This window comes from Staurois parvus, unplaced genomic scaffold, assembly GCF_062004578.1.
Source record: "Staurois parvus isolate SC_StPar_1 unplaced genomic scaffold, SC_StPar_1.0 ptg000160l, whole genome shotgun sequence".
Taxonomy (NCBI): Eukaryota; Metazoa; Chordata; class Amphibia; order Anura; family Ranidae; genus Staurois; species Staurois parvus.
In genome coordinates, this window is record NW_028317956.1 from 719219 (window position 1) to 740276 (window position 21058).

Consider the following 21058-nt stretch of genomic DNA (forward strand, 5'->3'; position numbering starts at 1 on the left):
TCACTGACACCGAGCTGTACCGAGGACAGACTGCAGCGTCCAGGCCCGGGAGCTCGCTGACACCGAGGACAGACTGCAGTGTCCGGGCCTGGGAGTTTGCTGACACCAAGCTGTACCGAGGACGGACTGCAGCGTCCGGGCATGGGAGTTCGCTGACACCGAGCTGTACCGATTACAGACTGCAGCGTCCAGGCCCGGGAGCTCGCTGACACCGAGGACAGACTGCAGTGTCCGGCCCTGGGAGCTTGCTGACACCGAGGACAGACTGCAGTGTCCGGCCCTGGGAGCTTGCTGACACCGAGGACAGACTGCAGTGTCCGGCCCTGGGAGCTTGCTGACACCGAGGACAGACTGCAGTGTCCGGGCCTGGGAGTTTGCGGACACCGAGGACAGACTGCAGTGTCCGGCCCTGGGAGCTTGCTGACACCGAGGACAGACTGCAGTGTCCGGCCCTGGGAGCTTGCTGACACCGAGGACAGACTGCAGTGTCGGGCATGGGAGTTCGCTGACACCAAGCTGTACCGAGGACGGACTGCAGCGTCCAGGCCTGGGAGCTTGCTGACATCGAGGACAGACTGCAGTGTCGGGCATGGGAGTTCGCTGACACCGAGCTGTGCCAAGGACAGACTGCAGCGTCCCGGCCCGGGGGCTTGCTGACACCGAGCTATACCGAGGACAGACTGCAGCATCCGGGCATAGGAGTTCGCTGACACCGAGCTGTACCGAGGACGGACTGCAGCGTCCGGGCCTGGGGGGCTTGCTGACACCGAGCTGTACTGAGGACAGACAGTCCAGTATACTGTAGACTCCCCGACCTCAGCGCCACCGTTCGGCTGGCCATACACTATACAATTTTCTGTCCAATTTCTGCCCAATTTCCTTTAGATTTACCTTCAAGTGCGTAGTGCAAGGGCCTGCCTAATTGGATACAACTGAAAGTGTTGTTTGGGTTTGACTTCATATTATATGGTTTTTGGTAAATCTAAAGCAATTTTCTAAAGAAAATTGTATAATGTATGGCCAGCCTTCCTCCTCGTGTCTTCCTGAGGCAGCCGCTCTATTGGCCTCAGGAGCAGCACGGCCCTGCATGCAGCCATGACTAGAGTACACGCGTGTAGACATGAAGGGGCGCAGAAATTCATACAACAGAAGATTAAAAAAAAGTTCTAAGTACCTAACATAAACACGTATGTGCAGGATAAACAGGGCTTTAGAACAAGCGTATTGAACGTTTACATAGACTAGTAGTAGAAATTACAAGTTGAATGACCCATTACAGGAATACCATCTACACTGCTATACTATGAACTGCCCTCACTGCCACTCATCCTGTACATGCAGCGCTGCGCCACACCTTTCTACAGAAAACCAACGGAACATCTGTTCCAGCTCTGGTTAGAACATTGTAGTCAATAAAGCTCGATGGAGGGGGGGGGAGCGTGACGTCCGGACGCACGTACCAAAAGTGTCAAAGTTAGAGGGCGTACGGAATCCATCTTTGTTAAGGGCAATTGGGGCATCCAGTAGAGGGCACAGCATGGTGTTCCTAAGTTTGTCGCGCTGGATTCGGAACCGAGGTGCGGATCGGTACTGGAAGGTTCAGGAGGTGCTCAAACATGCTCGGGTAAGTCAGATGGACACGGAGGACCTGTCTGAGGGGAGTGATGAGCTCTGTGACCCCGGAGATGCCCTGTGTGCCTCTTCCTGCATGCTGCTTCCAGTCATCGTCCTGCCTGACAGATAGCTGGAATGGCCTGCATTGGGATGCATGAAACCGGGGCAATCCGATTTGACAGCTGTCATTGAGATGTGTGGTTTGTTCGTGCGTTCTGCCATCAGATGTAGAGGTGAGTGGAGTCTGTATTTATATATCCACAATAGAACCATCCGCACTGTGCTGAGCAAGAAGCTGCCTGGACTCCACCTCATCCCTTTCAACCCAGGGGCGGACTGACCATTCAAGCACTGGGGCACTGCCGCAGGGCCCAGGGTCAGTAGGGGGCCCCATGAAATGCCCCTGGTACCTTTTTATAGGCTTTTTTTGGGTGTGCTTTGAGTGTGGGCAAGGACACAGGGGCCCCATGATCCCCTATTGCCCGGGGGCCCCATGAGTTGTCAGTCTGCCCGTTTCAACCCGAACACATATTAATGACACAGGTTCTGGGGCTGATTAAGGTGGTAATTAAACTCACCCAGTGCCTTATCTGCATGAAATCATCCTTACAACCTGTGTCATTAATATGTGTTCGGGTTTAAAGGGATGAGGTGGCAAATCTAACTCCGCCTGCTCCAGAGTGTGCTCAACGTGGACAATTAACCATCCGACCCATCCCATTCTTACTTCGCTCTATAAGGTTTAATGATTTTGTGGTCCTATAAGATACATAAGAAGTTCTCTGTTTTTGCAAAGCTTAGTATAAAGGTGCGTGCACAAGACAGGCTTTATAACAACCCGCACCGTCCCACCCGGTCTACGCACCGTCCCACCCGGTCTACGCACCGTCCCACCCGGTCTACGCACCATCTACAGCTTATAACATCCTTTGTCGACCATTCCTCTGTGGACCGCTAAGGTTCCTGCAAAAGTTGCCAGGGGTTCCTTGAGCAATGAGCAGTTTCTGCCTCTCAGATAAGCTACCACTGATACCATTAGTTTTTTTCACTTATCTGTGAGGGACATTTGTCCCGCTGACCACCAATGTAGGAGCGTTCTTCCCGCTGACCCCCAATGTAGGAGCGTTCTTCCCGCTGACCCCCAATGTAGGAGCATTCTTCCCGCTGACCGCCAATGTAGGAGCGTTCTTCCCGCTGACCGCCAATGTAGGAGCGTTCTTCCCGCTGACCGCCAATGTAGGAGCGTTCTTCCCGCTGACCGCCAATGTAGGAGCGTTCTTCCCGCTGACCGCCAATGTAGGAGCGTTCTTCCCGCTGACCGCCAATGTAGGAGCGTTCTTCCCGCTGACCGCCAATGTAGGAGCGTTCTTCCCGCTGACCGCCAATGTAGGAGCGTTCTTCCCGCTGACCGCCAACGTGAGGAGCGTTCTTCCCGCTGACCGCCAACGTGAGGAGCGTTCTTCCCGCTGACCGCCAACGTGAGGAGCGTTCTTCCCGCTGACCGCCAACGTGAGGAGCGTTCTTCCCGCTGACCGCCAACGTGAGGAGCGTTCTTCCCGCTGACCGCCAACGTGAGGAGCGTTCTTCCCGCTGACCGCCAACGTGAGGAGCGTTCTTCCCGCTGACCGCCAACGTGAGGAGCGTTCTTCCCGCTGACCGCCAACGTGAGGAGCGTTCTTCCCGCTGACCGCCAACGTGAGGAGCGTTCTTCCCGCTGACCGCCAACGTGAGGAGCGTTCTTCCCGCTGACCGCCAACGTGAGGAGCGTTCTTCCCGCTGACCGCCAACGTGAGGAGCGTTCTTCCCGCTGACCGCCAACGTGAGGAGCGTTCTTCCCGCTGACCGCCAACGTGAGGAGCGTTCTTCCCGCTGACCGCCAACGTGAGGAGCGTTCTTCCCGCTGACCGCCAACGTGAGGAGCGTTCTTCCCGCTGACCGCCAACGTGAGGAGCGTTCTTCCCGCTGACCGCCAACGTGAGGAGCGTTCTTCCCGCTGACCGCCAACGTGAGGAGCGTTCTTCCCGCTGACCGCCAACGTGAGGAGCGTTCTTCCCGCTGACCGCCAACGTGAGGAGCGTTCTTCCCGCTGACCGCCAACGTGAGGAGCGTTCTTCCCGCTGACCGCCAACGTGAGGAGCGTTCTTCCCGCTGACCGCCAACGTGAGGAGCGTTCTTCCCGCTGACCGCCAACGTGAGGAGCGTTCTTCCCGCTGACCGCCAACGTGAGGAGCGTTCTTCCCGCTGACCGCCAACGTGAGGAGCGTTCTTCCCGCTGACTGCCAACGTGAGGAGCGTTCTTCCCGCTGACCGCCAAAGTAAGGAGAAACATTCTTCCCGCTGACCTCCAGCATAAGGAGAAACATTCTTCCCGCTGACCTCCAGCGTAAGGAGAAACATTCTTGATGCTGACCACCAACGTAAGGAGCATTCTTACCTCTGACCACCAACGTGATGAGCATTCTCGTTTCCAATTACCACCAATCTAAGGGAGCGCTAAAATGTTCAATGTCTGTGTGTCCTTTCTGACCACCAACGTGAGTAGCATTCTTCTCACTGACCAACATAAGGAGCATTCTTCCCGCTGACCACCAACATGAGGAGCATTCTTCCTGCTGACTATTAACGTGAGGAGCATTCTCTTTTCCAATTACCACCAATCTAAGGGAGAGCTAAAATGTTCACTGTCTGGGTTTCCTTTCTGACCACCAATGTTGAGTAGCATTCTGGCCGCCAACGCGAGGAGCGTTCTGGCCGCCAACGCGAGGAGCGTTCTGGCCGCCAACGCGAGGAGCGTTCTGGCCGCCAACGCGAGGAGCGTTCTTGCCGCTGGCCGCCAGCGTAAGGAGAAACATTCTTGACGCTGACCACCAACGTAAGGAGCATTCTTACCTCTGACCACCAACGTGATGAGCATTCTCGTTTCCAATTACCACCAATCTAAGGGAGCGCTAAAATGTTCACTGTCTGTGTGTCCTTTTGACCACCAACGTGAGTAGCGTTCTTCCCACTGACCACCAACATAAGGAGCATTCTTCCCGTTGACCACCAACGTGAGGAGCATTCTTCCCGCTGACCACCAAAGTGAGGAGGAACATTCTTTACGCTGACCACCAACATGAGGAGCATTTTCTTTTGCAATTGCCACCAATCTAAGGGAGCACTAAAATGTTCACTGTCTGTGTTTCCTTTCTGGCCATTATTATCATTTGTTTAATTTCATTATTGTTACTAAAAAATATATTTTTGCATCCTTGGGAGCCACATAGACCACATTCCTAATTCTTTTGTTTATCTTTATAACCTCAAGTCACTGTTCATGCTAATGTCTATTGAGGTGTAAATATAATAATTAGTAGGTGTTCCATAAGACCTGGAAATTAATTTATAGTATATCTAATCACTCACCTTGTAAAACAACCCATTCAGTTTAAAATAGAAATGAAAGGTAAAACCTTTGTATATGCCTATAAAAAAAAATTATAGATACCTTTTTTTTCCAGTTTTATATAAGTGATCACCCTTTGTTCATCTGCATAGAGAGGTGAGGGTAGCGAAACAGCAGCACACTGATCTTCCCAGTGAATGGCTGTGAGGAGGGGGGGGGGGCGGGAGAAGAGGAGAGCAGGCTAAGTTCTTGGCACAGCCAGAACATTGACCACACTGTACTTTCCTGCATAGTGTGATCAGTGTTTAACAAGACCACCAATAGGCCTATCTAACTAATTTACCAAAAGCGCAGAATAGGAAAAACATCTTAATAGTGTTTTTACAATAGTATATGTAAAGCTCAACGCCACCTTTTTCTACCCACCCCCTCCCTGAAGTCCAGTACTGACTGGCCCCAGGTAATCTTCCACTTATCATTGGCGGTGGGTGCTCCTACACTCAGCGATGTTTGTATAATGGTGCTTATTTGCTGTTCTGAGCAGCAATATGGTGATCTCAGACTGGCATGATGATGCACTCCCAGGAGGCAAGTCTATGACTGCCTGGGCTCAGAGGTGACACTGGGCTCCTTCCATCCCAGAAGAGAATTGGCACCGCACCACAGAGTGATGAGTCTTCAAGGACAGCCCTGGGGAGGAGATGAGTATTTCAGCAAAATCTGCATTTATTTGTTTATTTATTTTTCTCACATGTGGGAAAATTGATTTTTTATTTAAGAAGATTTCATTTAAATTATGGCAAAAACCTACATTCTTACAACTAATTTTCTTCATTTGCAGCATTTTCGAGGCCGAAAGAATCGTTGTTATACCTTGGCAATACGAGCTGTGCGCAGAGCCTTTGTATATTCAACAAAAGCCAGAAAAGTAAAGCCCCGCATCATGAGAACGGTAGAGTGCAATATTGTGTTCTTAACGTTTTGATAAAGGTAGAGGCCTTGCTTGTGTTCATTTGCAAATGTTTGTGGCAGCTACATGCAATTTACGATGCTCCTTCGGAAATGTTTTCCTTAATGCATCATGTACTGACCTTGGGACAAATCTAGTAATGGCTAGATACTGCTAAATAGAAAAATGATCACTGTTTTACCATCCTGAGGATTTGTAATTTTGCCCAACCAAACCAGTCTTGTGTTTTATACACATCTACTTCACAGGCAGGTAGGTGACCTACTTTTTTCCTGAATTAGGATGACAGCTTCCAGGATCACCTCTTCCCATTCAGCCTGTTCCCTAGACAATGAGTCAGCATCATCCTGTCCTAAACTGAACCAGGTAGTTGGTGTGTACACCATAAAGCCTTGTTCATGCAGACTTCAACTTGTCCTCCAAGACAGTGTGTGTATAGCAAGCTTTCATCAAACTTTGTTGAAACCTGTAGAAAAAAAAGTCAGTCCCAGTATAGGGATGTGTCATTCCACTTTCGTGGGGGGGGGAAATGGCAAAATAAAAATACAAATGTACAAATGCGACTCAAGTCATATTGTATTTGAATGGTCTTATAAATTGGCTTTCCTTTTCAATTTGCAACATTGGAATTTTCTGTAAAATACAATGGAAAATGGTGATCTGGAGGCATTCTGTACACAGATGATGTACAGAACGCACCCTAGAAATGTCATTTCCTGTTTGTGAGAATGGCTGATTTTCCCAGAAGTCTACACTAAGATACAAGTCAGATTTTGGCCATCCCCTGCAACTATTAGGTCATTTTTGGTGAGAAACTCCCATAGGGAAATCATGTTTAAAGGGATGTAGACCCTGCAACTTTCCTCATTAGAGCCCCGCAAATGCAGCAGCTGATTGATGATTATGAAATCACTCTCATTCACATTCATTTTGCACATGGACACAGAGAAATAGCTATTTCCTCAGGTTAACAAAAGGTAGGAATCTGCAGCAAAGTCTTTTAAAATCCTTGCAATGTACACAGATCACCCAGAGGGGAATGTTTTTTTTTTAATTCTTCTCAATAAAAGTGGAGTTACTTTTTAAAGTGTCACTGAAATCCCACTATAAGAAACAGCAAGTAGGCAGGCGTTTATTGCAGAAGAGACATGCACTATCTCTTCTTCAATAAAATGCCTCTACGTGCCTGCTTGCTTTCTTCTGCGATGCTGTAAACTGAGCTGCACATATACAGCTCAGCCTACAGTACCAGGCCAGTCTCTGAGTGCCAGGATGACTAGCTCCTGTGCAGGCGCAAGAGTGATGCCATCACATGCCAGCCAATGAAGAGACCTAAAGACCTGCACTCATAAAAAGATTCGGGCACCAGCATTGGACTGTTTGGACACGTAAGTATTCACCCTTTAGTTCCACTTTAATGGCAGCACGGACTGTCTCCTTAACCACTGCTGGTGCAGCGCTACCTAAAATTACCACTATTATTTATACCGAATTCCATCATAAAAATACCAACAAAAAGTGTTGGGGAAAAATAAATCAGCATATAGATATTTTAAAACAATTATGTGCATTAATGATAGTACACCTTCACCATGAAAAAAACAATCACAGAAAAGTCCAAAGCAAGTTCCCTAACAGTGTTCCACTTTTATCTTGGTTATAATTCCAAAGACTTCTTCCTTGTTCACCTTTCATCACATTGTGCATTCTCTATGCTCCCAGCTTAGATTCTGACCTATATAACATATAGATCAAGACAGTTTTCCCCAGCCAGGGGACAGAATGCTCCAGATTTCTTCCTCTCACACTTCCAGGGTTGTGCTGTTCTCCTCCAGGAGGCTTCTCTTTAGAATGTTTCTCCGTTCCTCCTCCCTTATGTTAACAGATGGCTCTCATAGTGCTGATAACCAGTCCTTCTTTAAAATACATAAGAACACTTGCTTTGTCCTGCGCTCACTTTAAGTAGCTAATGCTATTTACATTGTCAGTCATTTTCCTATTTTCCGTTATTTCTGGTTTCTTAGCCATCTCACCGAACTGATGGAACACTCTCACCCTTTAACCTTTCATTGAAAGAGTAAAACTTGTACACCGGACTATGGGCTTATTATTCCCGGTCCTTGTGTATTATTCTACAATATCACATCTTATTACAGAGTTTTGAAGTACCCAGGAAAACATTATGGTTCTCTTGTAACTTAAGCCAGGCATAGATGATTCGAATCTCAGCTGGCTTAGCGGAGACCAGCTGAGATTTGATCCTTGTATGAGCAGGCTGTTGAAATTAACTTGATCCATCGATCAACTTGGGTACAACCAGCATGTTGGATTTTTAGTATATGATTATTACCAGCGGCTATAGCCACTAGCAATTACTGTGTTCTCCCGGAAGTGACCGCTCCCCATGCACCCAATCCCCATACAAAGCCCCATTAAAGCCATGTGAATGAAGCCTATAAAAGAAGGGAGTACAGCTACATTATAATTCAGTACAAGTGGATCAGGAGTTATAACATCAGACCAGTAGCAAAAGACACGTCAGGAATGTTATATCCCCTATAGGGCATAACATACAGACGAGTTATAGCATCACCCTAATACTGCACACGTCAGGAAAGTTAGATCGTATATAGAGTCATATAAGAGATACTGTATGGCTAGTACAGTGGTTTAGGTCTTAGCATGCCTGCCTTGCAGCACTGGGGTCCTAAGTTCAAATCCCAACATGGGCACTAAGGCCCAAGTCACACCTGTGTTTTGTAGTGCGAAGCTCCAAAATGCTCAGGGGAAAAGAAAATCAATATTACTCTAGTCGTCTGAGCTTTTGTAGCTCTAATTGGGCAGATTTGCACGTTTTTGGCTCATTTTTATTCCTGTAGAAAAGAATAGAAATGTGCGATTGGTGCATTTTTTTGTAATATATGAATAAATTAAATGTAGAGTAAATTGACATATAAATGAAAAATCATGATTAATAAATAATAATTAACCCCTAACCTTAATAAAATATATGAAATAAATTATTATTATAAAAAACACCCAAACAAAAGAAATACAATAATTATTATTGTTATTATTTTATTACTTTTATAAAGGTTAGGGGGTTAAGGTTATGGGTTTATTATTATTATTATTTATTATTACATAGTATTTATGATTATTTTTGTATTTTACATTTATTAATTTTATCATTATTATTATTATTATTGTATTTTTTTTGTTTGGGTTTAGGTGTTTCTTCTTATGTATTTAATATTTTTTTAAAGATTAGGGGGTTAAGGTTCGGGGTTAATTATTTATATATGTATTATTACATAGTATTTGATTTTTTTTTTTTTTTTTAAGTTTTATTTTTTTTACATTTATTATCATCATTATTATTAACACCCTAACCCTAACAAAAATAAATAAAAAGAAAATAAATACAATACTAACCATAACCCAAACCCTAATCCTAACCCTAACCTTTACTCCAACCCCTTACCCTAACAAAAAACAAAATAATAAATTAACAATAATATTAAAAAAAGAAATAAAAGCTGATGGAAAAGCTAAAGATGCAGAAAAACCTAGCGTCAAATAATGCAACAGATGAGATTTTTCTCTATTGGCTAATAAAAAAAAAAAGCTCAAAAATGGCTAAAAACGCTGTATGAAAATGCGCAAAAATCGTGGTAAAATATGCATCTAAAACCCGCTAAACTCAGATGTGAATGGAGCCTAACTGTGCCGTGTTTGCATATTCTCCCTGTGCCTGGAAGCACATGCTGATTAGGTTAATTGACTCCTGTTTATAAATTGGCCGTGTATGCATGTGATGTCAGCACCTTGTAAGCTCCTTGGGGCAAAGACTGATGTGAATGTACACACATATGTGATTAGTCCATGCTATATAATATAGTACCTGTAATAGTATATAGATGAGTTATAGCATCGTTCTGTAATAGTATATAGATGAGTTATAGCATCGTTCTGTAATAGTATATAGATGAGTTATAGCATCGTTCTATAACATCAGGAAGGTTAGATTCCTTTATAGTAGCTGGGGACACTATAGGGATTTTTCACCCTGATGTTCTAAGTGCAGACATGTCAGGGAGGTGAGATGATATATAAGAGGTTATAATGTAAAGAAGTATGATAACAGCAGGGTAATGCTATATACTGTATATCTGCAGACCGCAGGAATGTTGCATGTGTATCAGAGCTCCATAGCATGCGGTATAACTCTACAAATATACCAGTGGAGAGAACCAGAGGAATAATGAGGGATAACTTGTCTGGCTGAACGTAGACAGTATTTCTACCTCCTGCTGTGACCCGTCCACACACTGAATGTAATGATTTCTGCCCTCCCCACCCCAAACATAACTGCCCCATGCTCCGCAGACCAACTCACCCGCCTTCCGTTCTCCACTCTGAGCTTCCCCCTCCCCTTCCAAACTGCATGCAGCTCATGGCACTGCTCCGCCCCCTCAGCAAGCCAGCAATGTGGCACCCATTCCTCCAGCAATCCTGCCCACTTCACACTTCTTATTCCACTATGTACATGCCCCCACACTATTGTACAGATCGTGGCTGCATGTAGGAATCCAAGCTCACAGCTATGTGCTGTGTTAGGAGGAGCGCTGGTGCCTGTGCCTTCTCTGCGTGCAGGGATAAGAAATGAAACTCAGCAGTCGGGCACAGGAGGCTTTGGGGGGGGGGGGGCACAAGTGACATCTGGGAGGGTCCAGCCCACCTCAGCACCTCCCTAGATCCAGCCAGGTATAAAATAGATTGAATAGTCGAGACTAACATCTAAAGATTGATGGAACTGTTGAAACCAGGATCTAAAATTAGATCCAGGTCTAAATATAGATTGAACAGTTGAGACCAGGATCTAAAAATAGATCCATGTTTACAAATCGCTTGAACTGTTGAGATCAGGATCTAATAATAGATCCAGTTCTAAAATAGATCTAACAGTTAAGATCAGGATCTAACAATAGATCGGGGTTAAAAAAACTGACTGAACTGTTGACACCAGGGTCTAAAAATAGCTGGAACACTTGAGACCAGGGTCTAAAAATAGCTCCAGGATCTTAAAATAGATTGCACAGTTGAGGCCAGGTTCTAACAATCGATTCAGGATCTAACAATCGATTCAGGATCTAACAATCGATTCAGGATCTAACAATCGATTCAGGATCTAACAATCGATTCAGGATCTAACAATCGATTCAGGATCTAACAATCGATTCAGGATCTAACAATCGATTCAACACTTGAGACCAGGATCTAAAGATAGATTCCGCATCTAAAGATAGATCAAACAGTTCAGACTAGGATCTAAAATAAATCTGGGATTGAAAAATAGAGTGAACAGTTGCGACCAGGATCTCAACATAGATCAGACAGTTGCGACCAGGATCTCAACATAGATCAGACAGTTGCGACCAGGATCTCAACATAGATCAGACAGTTGCGACCAGGATCTCAACATAGATCAGACAGTTGCGACCAGGATCTCAACATAGATCAGACAGTTGCGACCAGGATCTCAACATAGATCAGACAGTTGCGACCAGGATCTCAACATAGATCAGACAGTTGCGACCAGGATCTCAACATAGATCAGACAGTTGCGACCAGGATCTCAACATAGATCAGACAGTTGCGACCAGGATCTCAACATAGATCAGACAGTTGCGACCAGGATCTCAACATAGATCAGACAGTTGCGACCAGGATCTCAACATAGATCAGACAGTTGCGACCAGGATCTCAACATAGATCAGACAGTTGCGACCAGGATCTCAACATAGATCAGACAGTTGCGACCAGGATCTCAACATAGATCAGACAGTTGCGACCAGGATCTCAACATAGATCAGACAGTTGCGACCAGGATCTCAACATAGATCAGACAGTTGCGACCAGGATCTCAACATAGATCAGACAGTTGCGACCAGGATCTCAACATAGATCAGACAGTTGCGACCAGGATCTCAACATAGATCAGACAGTTGCGACCAGGATCTCAACATAGATCAGACAGTTGCGACCAGGCTCATAAAATAGCTCCAGGCTCTAAAAATTGATGCAGGATGTAAAAATAGATCAAACAGTTTAGACCAGGATCTAAACATATATTGAACCGTTTAAATCCGTTGAAACCAGGATCTAAAAATAGATCCATGTGTAAAAAAAGATTGAATAGTTGAGACTTGGATCTAAAAATAGATCTAGGATCGAGAAATTGATCCATGTATAAAAATAGATCCAGGATCTATCAATAGATCATGATCTAAAGATGGATCAAGCTGTTGAGACCAGAATCTTAAAATAGATCCAGGATATAAAAATAGATTGGACAGTGTAGACCAGGATCTAAAAATAGATCCAGGATCTTTGAAATAGATCTAACAGTTGAGATCAGGATCTAAAAGTAGATCAAGAAGTTAAGACCAGGCTCTTAAAATAGCTCCAGGATCTAAAAATAGATTGCAAAATTGAGACCAGGATCTACACATATGTCAGCCTGTTTTAGATCAGGATCTAAAAATAGATCTATGTTTAAAAATGGATCAAACAGTTGAGACCAGGATCTAAAAGTAGTTCCAGTGTTTAAAAACAGATCAAACAGTTGAGACCAGGATCTAAAAATAGATCCATGTCTAAAAATAGATTGGTTAAGATCAGCATCTAAAGATAGATCCAGGTTCTAAAGATAGATTGAACTTTTGAAGCCAGGATGTAAAAAAGGTCAATTAATTGAGACCAGGAATCTAAACATAGATTGAACAGTTCAGACCAGGATCTACAAATAGATTCAGGATCTATTTTTAGATCTAGGACGTATTTTTAGATCTTTGATCTAATAATAGATTCCTGATCTAAAAATAGATCGAGGATCTAAAATCAGTTGAGACCAGGATCTAAAAAATTAGAATCAATATTTTAAAAATCGATTGAACTGTTGAGACCAGGATCTAAAAGTAGTTCCAGTGTTTAAAAACAGGTCAAACAGTTGAGACCAAGATCTAAAAATAGATCCCGGATCTAAAAATAGATCCATATCTAAAAATAGGTTGAATATTTGAGATGAGCATCTAAAGATAGATCCAGGATCTATAGATCAAACTATTGAAATTGGGATCTAAAAATAGCTCCACATCTAAACATAGATTGAACAGTTGAGACCAAGATCTAAAAATAGATTGAAAAATTACAGTATCCAAACACAGTGTGGTGAATGTGAGGATATATACAAAGCTCCCAAGTGCCGCGTCCTAATAAAGCTATTGAAATAAACAAACAGGGAGAGAAGGCCATAGAATGGACTTTATTGGCACTGCAACAATGTTCATTAAAATTGTTACTTTATTGAGTATACAAAAATATGCAGCAATTAGTAAAAACATCTGCAGAGTGTAGTTCCCCAATTGGATGATCCACACTGTGCAGTTACTAATCTCGTAGGTACATAAAGTGTTAATGTATACAAATATACCATATCCTGGTAAAGGTGTAAAGGGACATATTCTGATGTCAATGGCTATAGTGACTCAACATGTTTCGCCAAGATCTCTTCAGGATTTACTACATAAGAGAAAAGTTGGTGTAAATTTTGACATAACATATGTTTACCCATTATTTGACATAGAAATTATTAAATTGGGTATACCTTAATACACAGGCATCATAGCGGGGGTTGGGGAGGGGAATCTGAGCCCTCACAGCCAAGGCAAATTAACTTTATTAATTTCTATGCCAAATAATGGGTAAACATATGTTATGTCTAAATTTACACCAACTTTTCTCTTATGTAGTAAGTCCTGAAGAAGAGATATCGTCAAAAAACATGTGTCACTATAGCCATTGACATCAGAATATGTCCCTTTACCGGGATACGGTATATTTGTATGCATTAACACTTTATCTACCTACGAGATTTGTAACTGCATAGAGTGGATCATCCCATTGAGGGACTACACACTCTGCAACAACGTTCATTAAAATTGTTACTTTACTGAGTATACAAAAATATGCAGCAATTCGTAAAAATATTTGCAGTGCCTATAAAGCCTATTCTATGGCCTTCCCTCCCTGTTTGTTTGTTTATTTCAATAGCTAAAAATAGATTGAACAATTTAGACCAGGATCTAAAAATAGATTTAATAGTTGAGAGCAGGATGTTCCAGGATACAAATCCAAATACATGATGTGAACCCCCCTTTTTTATTTTCTTCTTCTAACAGAGATATCCTAGTTACAGTAGATTGTACAGTATGAAGTGAAAGAGTGGATTTAGTATGCATTGCTTACTAATCATTGATTTTATACCTTTCAGATGTGGATAACGCGAATCACTGGTGCGCTTCAGGAACATGGCATGAAGTACCACAACTTTGTTGGTAATTTAGTAAAAGTGAGTTTCTGATTTTCAGATATGTTTAACCACATGTCACCCAGCCACTGTAGAAATACGTTGGCAGGGTAGCACGGCTGGGCCAAACCACATTTTAAAATGTGTGTTTGCAAAACAGGTAGGGGGCGTGCGTGAGGCGCGCCACCGCTCTACCTGTCCTGCCAATCATGGCCGCGGATGTCAGTCACCGGTTCACAGCCGGTCGTTACTGGCTGTGTCCCGCCGATTAGCGGCAATCACTGACCGAGAGCAGGGCTGCAGTAGCTCTGCTTTCTGTCAGTTCCCTGTCAACTCCTGACATGCTGTGCCAGAGAGAAGAGTTTATCTCTCCCGATCAGCGTGTCCCGTGCAGTACACACCCCCGCCCCCTAGTAAAACACTCCCCTCACACAGTTAACCCTTTCAGTAAATAAAAAAGTTAACTCCTTCCTCCCCAGTGCCATTAGTACAGTGTCAGTGTTTTTTTTTCTTTGCACTGATCACTGTATTGGTGTCACTGGAGATGTCAGTGACCCCAAGTCAGTTCCCCCCCAGTGTCAGAATGTCCGCCGCAGTCCCGCCATAAGTCACTGATTGCCGCCATTATTGGTATAAAAAAAAAATTAAAAATCCCAGTATCTTTCCCGCCATTTGTAAACGCTATAACTTTCACGTAAACCAATTAATTTACACGTATTGGGTTTTTTTTTTAGCAAAGACGTCGCAGAATGCATTTTGGCTGAAATGTATGACGAAATTTGATTTTTAATTTTTTTTTACTGGACATGTTTTATAGCAAAAAGTCCAAAATATTGTTGTTTTTTTTTCTCAAAATTGTCAGCCTTTTTTTTTTATAGCGCAAAAAATAAACGCACAGGCGATCAAATACCACCGAAAGAAAGCTCTAATTGTGTGAAAAAAGGACATAAATTTAATTTATGTATTGGATGACCGCGCAATTGTCCGTTTAAACTAGCGCAGAGCTGTATAGCAAAAAAAAAAAGGCGTAAATTGCAGTATCTATACCATAGTTTGTAGACGCTATAACTTTCACACAAAGCAATCAATATACACTTATTGGGATTTTTTTTTTACCAAAAACATGTAGCAGAATACATTTTGGCCTACATTTATAACTAATTTTGAGTTTACTATATATTTTTATAGCTAAACGTGAAACATTTTCATTTTTCTTCAATATTTTTGGTCTTTTTTTGTTTATAGCGTGAAAAATAAAAAGCGCACAGGTGATCAAATACCACCGAAAGAAAGCTCTATTTGTGTGAAAAAAAGGACGTAAATTTAGTTTGGGTGCAGCATTGCATGACCGCGCAATTATCAGTTGAATTAGTGCAGCGCCGAGTAGCAAAAAGAGGCCTGGTCATTAAGGGGGGGTAAATCCTCAGGAGGGCAAGTGGTTAAAACTTGTGTGAGTTTTTCATACAAAATTACTAACAAGCATTTACAGACTCAAAAAACCTTTTGTTTCATAAAGAATAGGTAAACTCAAGAACAAAAATGTAATATATTGCAGCTTATCAGTTCTTTGATGTGATGGCAGGATTAGTTTTCTTATTTTTTAGATTTAGGTGTCCGTTTATGACACAGAGAATAGATGAGACTCAGAGGATCGCAGCTATTCTCTGGTCATTCACAGTTTATGTCACAGGAGATCAGCAGAGAACATGTTCAGCCCTTCACTGGAGATCTGTGTTCTCCCTCCAGATTCTCCAGCCCAGAGCTGGAGAATCGGAGGGACCACAAACTAAGCAGAGATAATTTACCTCTGCTTAGTAAACTGATCTTTTACTGTAATCTCGCGAGATTATAGTAAAATCAGCCGTTTTCCAGCGTTTGGAGACCGTTTTCCAGCGTTTGGAGACCGCTCTCCCTTCGTTCGGAGAACTGCTTCATAAAAGGCATTCACAGGAGAACTGTGTTCTCCGAGAATGCCGGAGAACTGAGCAGCGATCTATTACCGCTGGTTCATAAACAGACACCTAAGTACATTCTCTGCAAGTACCAAAAAGTTACCAATGATCCTACCAGGATTCCACTCTTCTCGTTCCTTCCTGTGAACTAAAGTCTCAAAACATTGTTATTTGTGAGTTTTCCTGTCAAGTTCTGTTAAATACAAAAGAATGCTTTCCTATGTAATGGAAATGAAGAAAGGAGGAGGGATTTGTAATTCAAATTAGGAGAACAACCTAGAGTGACAATGCTGTTCCATCTTGGATACAGTAGAGTGAGTGATTGTCATTCTAGGACAGGCACTGTGTTACTGCCAGGATAACCAGGTAAAGGAAAAGGGATAAATCCTGAAAATATAAAATGAATGGAGCCACCACATCCAAGGACTGGTAAACTGCAATATATTGCATTTTTGTTTTTGAGTTTAGATAAACATTAAACATGCATAAGCATCCTGTACAGTTTCTGGAATTCCTAAGGCTACAAAAATTGTACCTGTATAAGTCTAGGTTCTCACCTAAGCTTTTTGCAGTGCGTTTTGCATTTTGCAGAAACGCACTACAGTCCATTTAACATGATTTCCTATGGGACACGTTTACATCTCCTTGTTTTCACCCTGTGCGTTTTTTAGAAAGTGTTAGGGACTTTACTAAATGCAAAACGTTGCGTTTTTGGTTCGATAGACATCAGTGGAGACGCTGCAGAAATGCATGTAGTGTGTTTTTGATGCGTTTTAATTTGCCCAGCAACAAGTTGGAAAAAAAGCAAAACGAATCAAAAATGCATAAAAAATTAATGTGGAAAAACGCACCTCAGAAATGGACCAAACGCAAACAGCATAGGTGTGAACATAGCCTTAAGCCTTGCATTCAGGTGAAATGTTGAAGAAAACGTGAGGGGTTTTTTTTCTTTTCGCTTTTTCTATCAGGTACACATAAAAGATGATTTTAATGTGAATAATTTAAACATTGTAGGCAAATATTTAAAACACACACATAAAAAAAATAAAATATCCAGTGAGTGGCAGTTGTGTGGGCAAAAATGCCTTGTTGATGTCAGAGGAGAATGGGCAGACTGTTTTAAGATGATAGAAAGGCAACAGTAACACAAATAACCACTCGTTACAACCAAGATATGCAGAACACCATCTCTGAACATACAACACATTGAACCTTGAAGCAGATAGTTTTGTTACAATGCATTAGTAGGTGTATCTTCAGGAGTGCTGATTAGGACAGGTGTTCTTTATTAACTAATACCTACATAAGACAGCACTTTTGTTGTTTTCTTTGTTATGATTAAGCATGAGATCGTGTGAAACGCATAAATAGCGGGGCCGGATTTAGCCTGTCTGATGTGGGGGTGCAGTAAAAAATGTTGGAGGGGCAGAGGATGTTAGTTCAGCAGGGCAGTGCACAAACGGTCAGCGGAGCAGAGGATAGAGTCATAAGTTTATAGGGCACTGTACAGAGACCATTAGCTTGTAAGGCAGTGTACAGGGGTCTGCAGGGCAGAAGATGGGGGTCAGTAGAGCTGAAGAAGGATTCAGTATAGTATAGTGGCAGGTTAGTGTGGGTGGTAGTGGCAGAATAATTGCAGGTTGGGGCAGCGTAGTGGCGGGTTAGTGTAGTGGCGGGTTGGGGCAGTGTAGTGGCGGGTTGGGGCAGTGTAGTGGCGGGTTGGGGCAGTGTAGTGGCGGGTTGGGGCAGTAGGTAGTGTCATGGTGTTACCTCATGGCTTGAAATCAGACTCTCAGGCTGCTGTTTCCTCCTCCTCCTTCAACCACCAGATCAACCTCATTGACGGGGTCTGTGGGAGGAGTGGAGAAGACAGCCACACCTCCGGCTCCGCCCACCAACTCCAGCTGCCTCGGGAGTCATTGTAGATCCCCATTGGACAACCTAAGCAGATTAGATGGCTGGGTGTTATAGGCATCCTCCCCCACCTTGCTGGGCTCCTTCGCTGCAGAGAGGGAAAATGCTGCTGTCTGAAGCAATGGTTCAGCGGCAAGGCACAGTGTCCAGAATGAAGGAGGGTGGCTGTTGGCTTTGAGGGGGTATGAGTGAAATCTGGGGGGGCGTAGCCCACCCCTGCACCCTCCTAGATCTGGCCATAGTTAACAGGTCCTGTATTCATGTCCTGGTGTTTTGTGTGTCCTATGATCAATAAATATACACTATATTCATCTATCCTCTGGTGTGCGGCTGACCCTTCTTTCTGTTGCATCGTGTGTGGTGGCGAGCCAGAGCCTGCATCTGTCGTGAATTGATCCAAATTGTTTGCCTGAGCGGTATACCTCTGTTCTTGCAATTCATCCCTTTATTACTACAGTGTACCCATCTTCTGATGGCTACTTCCAGCAGGATAATGCACCATGTCACAAAGCTCAGATCATCTCAATCTGGTTTCTTGAACATGACAATGAGTTCACTGTACTCCAATGGCCTCCACAGTCACCAGATCCCAATCCAATAGAACACCTTTGGGAATGTTTTAGAACTGGAGATTCGCATCATAGATGTGCAGCTGACAAATCTGCAGCAACTGCGTGATGCTGTCTTGTCAATATGGACATAAATCTCTGAGGAATGTTGAACCTATGCCACAAAGAATGAAAGCAGTGCTGAAGGCAAAAGGGGGTCCAACCCGGTACTAGCAAGATGTACTTAATAAAGTGGCCAGTGAGTGTAAATCTCAATGGGGGAATCCATATTGCTCATTAAGTAAAATGAAATGAAAAGCAAGTGCAGTGCTATGAAAATCTATTAATAAATCACATGTAAATGAATTTTACATACCATCTAAACTCAGACTTTCAATTTCAAGGACAAATCGCAAAATTTGTGTTGTGCAACTAACTAAAAACACAGTGCCAAAAAACAGAGCACACGCAGCTCACTGTGCAAATTCGGCAATGGCATATCTGACTGAACTCCTATGCATGTGCAGGAGTGACATCATCCCTGCCCGGCCAATAAAAGTGGCCAGCAATTGAGACCCAGAAGCTGACCAGGCAGGGATCTCTGGGACGCTGCATCGCTGGAGCCAAGGTGAGTATAGTTCTGCTTTATGGGGGAAAAAGTGAAAAAGCACATGGTAAGTGTTCACAGCATTATATTTAATCTACAACTGTTTATTGCTTCAAATTAAACACTGCAGAATTTCTAAATAACAAACATGTCCTACTTACTGTGCAGTGGTTTTGCACAGAGCAGCCCCAATCCTCCTCCCCTGCCAACGCTCTTTGCCCCTCCCTCCCAAGTGTCCTGACAACAATCAGCTTGCTATGGGGGCATCCAAGCAGGCTCGCTCCTGAGCCGCTGCCTTGTGTGTCCATTGCAGATCTGCGGCTCTGCCCTGTCCTTCCCTCTTCTCATTGGCTCACTGCCTGTGGTTGACAGCCAATGGCTCCCCCTGCTGTCTCAGCAAATAAGAAGGGAGAGTACTCGATCGCTGGATCGTGACGGGGCTCAGGTCAGTTTTAGAGGGGTGCTTGGGGGGGGGGGGGGGGTCCTGCACACAGTAGGTTTTTTACCTTTATACATAGAATGCATGAAAAATAAAAACATTGAGCCTTTACAACCACTTTAAAATAGAAGGTATAGCCTGTTTGTCATCTGTTCCAGGTTTATAGCTGTTCATTACTTTTTTTTTTTCCCTATTTTTCAGTGTCAGGTAGCTTTGAACCGAAAAGTAATGTCTGACATGGCCATATATGAACCCAAAACATTCAAATCCCTGGCTGCACTAGCCAAAAGAAGAGGTGAAGAAGGTTTGGCATCTGCCCTTGGAGATGAGAAGGAGCCTGAAGGAATATTTTCACGTGTGGTCCATTATCGCTAGTTCAAGATAAGACATTTTCTTTATAAACTGTACAGAGCTGCTGTAGAGATCACATTAAAGGCGATGATTTCTTTCATACTTGCTGCACAGACAATAAGAAATCACAGGATTTTGTTCTTTTACAGCTTTCTGTTTTTCCTCTCGACCCACGACATCAACATTTTCCCCAGTATGCTCGTTGGTGTACAGGAAAGACCTGTATATGCATCAATCTCTGTTATAACCGATTGTGTGAACCACTTTCTGTGTCGGATCCTTCATCTGGGGTGAACCACATGCCCTACAAATACATTGCATGTCAGATGATGGCGTACAAGGTTTTGTTACTTATTTGTGCATCTATATCTTTATATGATTAATAATAAAATGTCTTAAAAGGCCAGGTGGTGTGTTGTAGTCTTGGTTGTTTTTTTACATCTAGTTCTGCACTTTCTGCTTTGAAGCCCAGCTCTGGGTACAATATGTTTAACCCTTTTAGGACTAAGGTCCAAACAAATCAACAAAAAGTGGAAGTAAAGCCAAAATAAATTCTACTCTTGATGATTGCAGTGATACCACGTGTGCATATTACACTGTTCAACAAATTTTTATTTTTTGCCAGTTTTGGAAACAAAAGGGTCCATTTCTTAATGAATTTCACATTCTGAGTTCAAATATAACAATGAAATTTGTCAATTGGCTCTAGTTTTTCTGTAAACGGAAAGTTTTCTACTATAGGCGTAATGACTACATAATGCACAATAATTCTATAGATAGATGTCTTTCCACAAATATAAAGCAAGTGATATTGACTACATAACAAAGCCTAAATGGCATAATATATTGCATAGGATTACCAAGAAAAATTATAGCCATAAGCTAAGTTGAATCATTTTAATACTTG

At 43.2% G+C, this 21058-nt stretch overlaps 1 protein-coding gene across 1 annotated transcript; it reads left to right on the plus strand.

Annotated features, from left to right (window-relative positions):
• The first annotated feature begins 1490 nt into the window (after positions 1-1490).
• On the plus strand, positions 1491-20557 carry MRPL20 (mitochondrial ribosomal protein L20). Its single transcript, XM_089675932.1, has 4 exons — positions 1491-1624; positions 5841-5951; positions 14305-14382; positions 20002-20557. Exons 1-4 carry the CDS (start codon positions 1538-1540, stop codon positions 20173-20175), a joined length of 450 nt encoding a protein of 149 aa, XP_089532058.1. The 5' UTR covers positions 1491-1537; the 3' UTR covers positions 20176-20557.
• Positions 20558-21058: the final 501 nt, after the last annotated feature.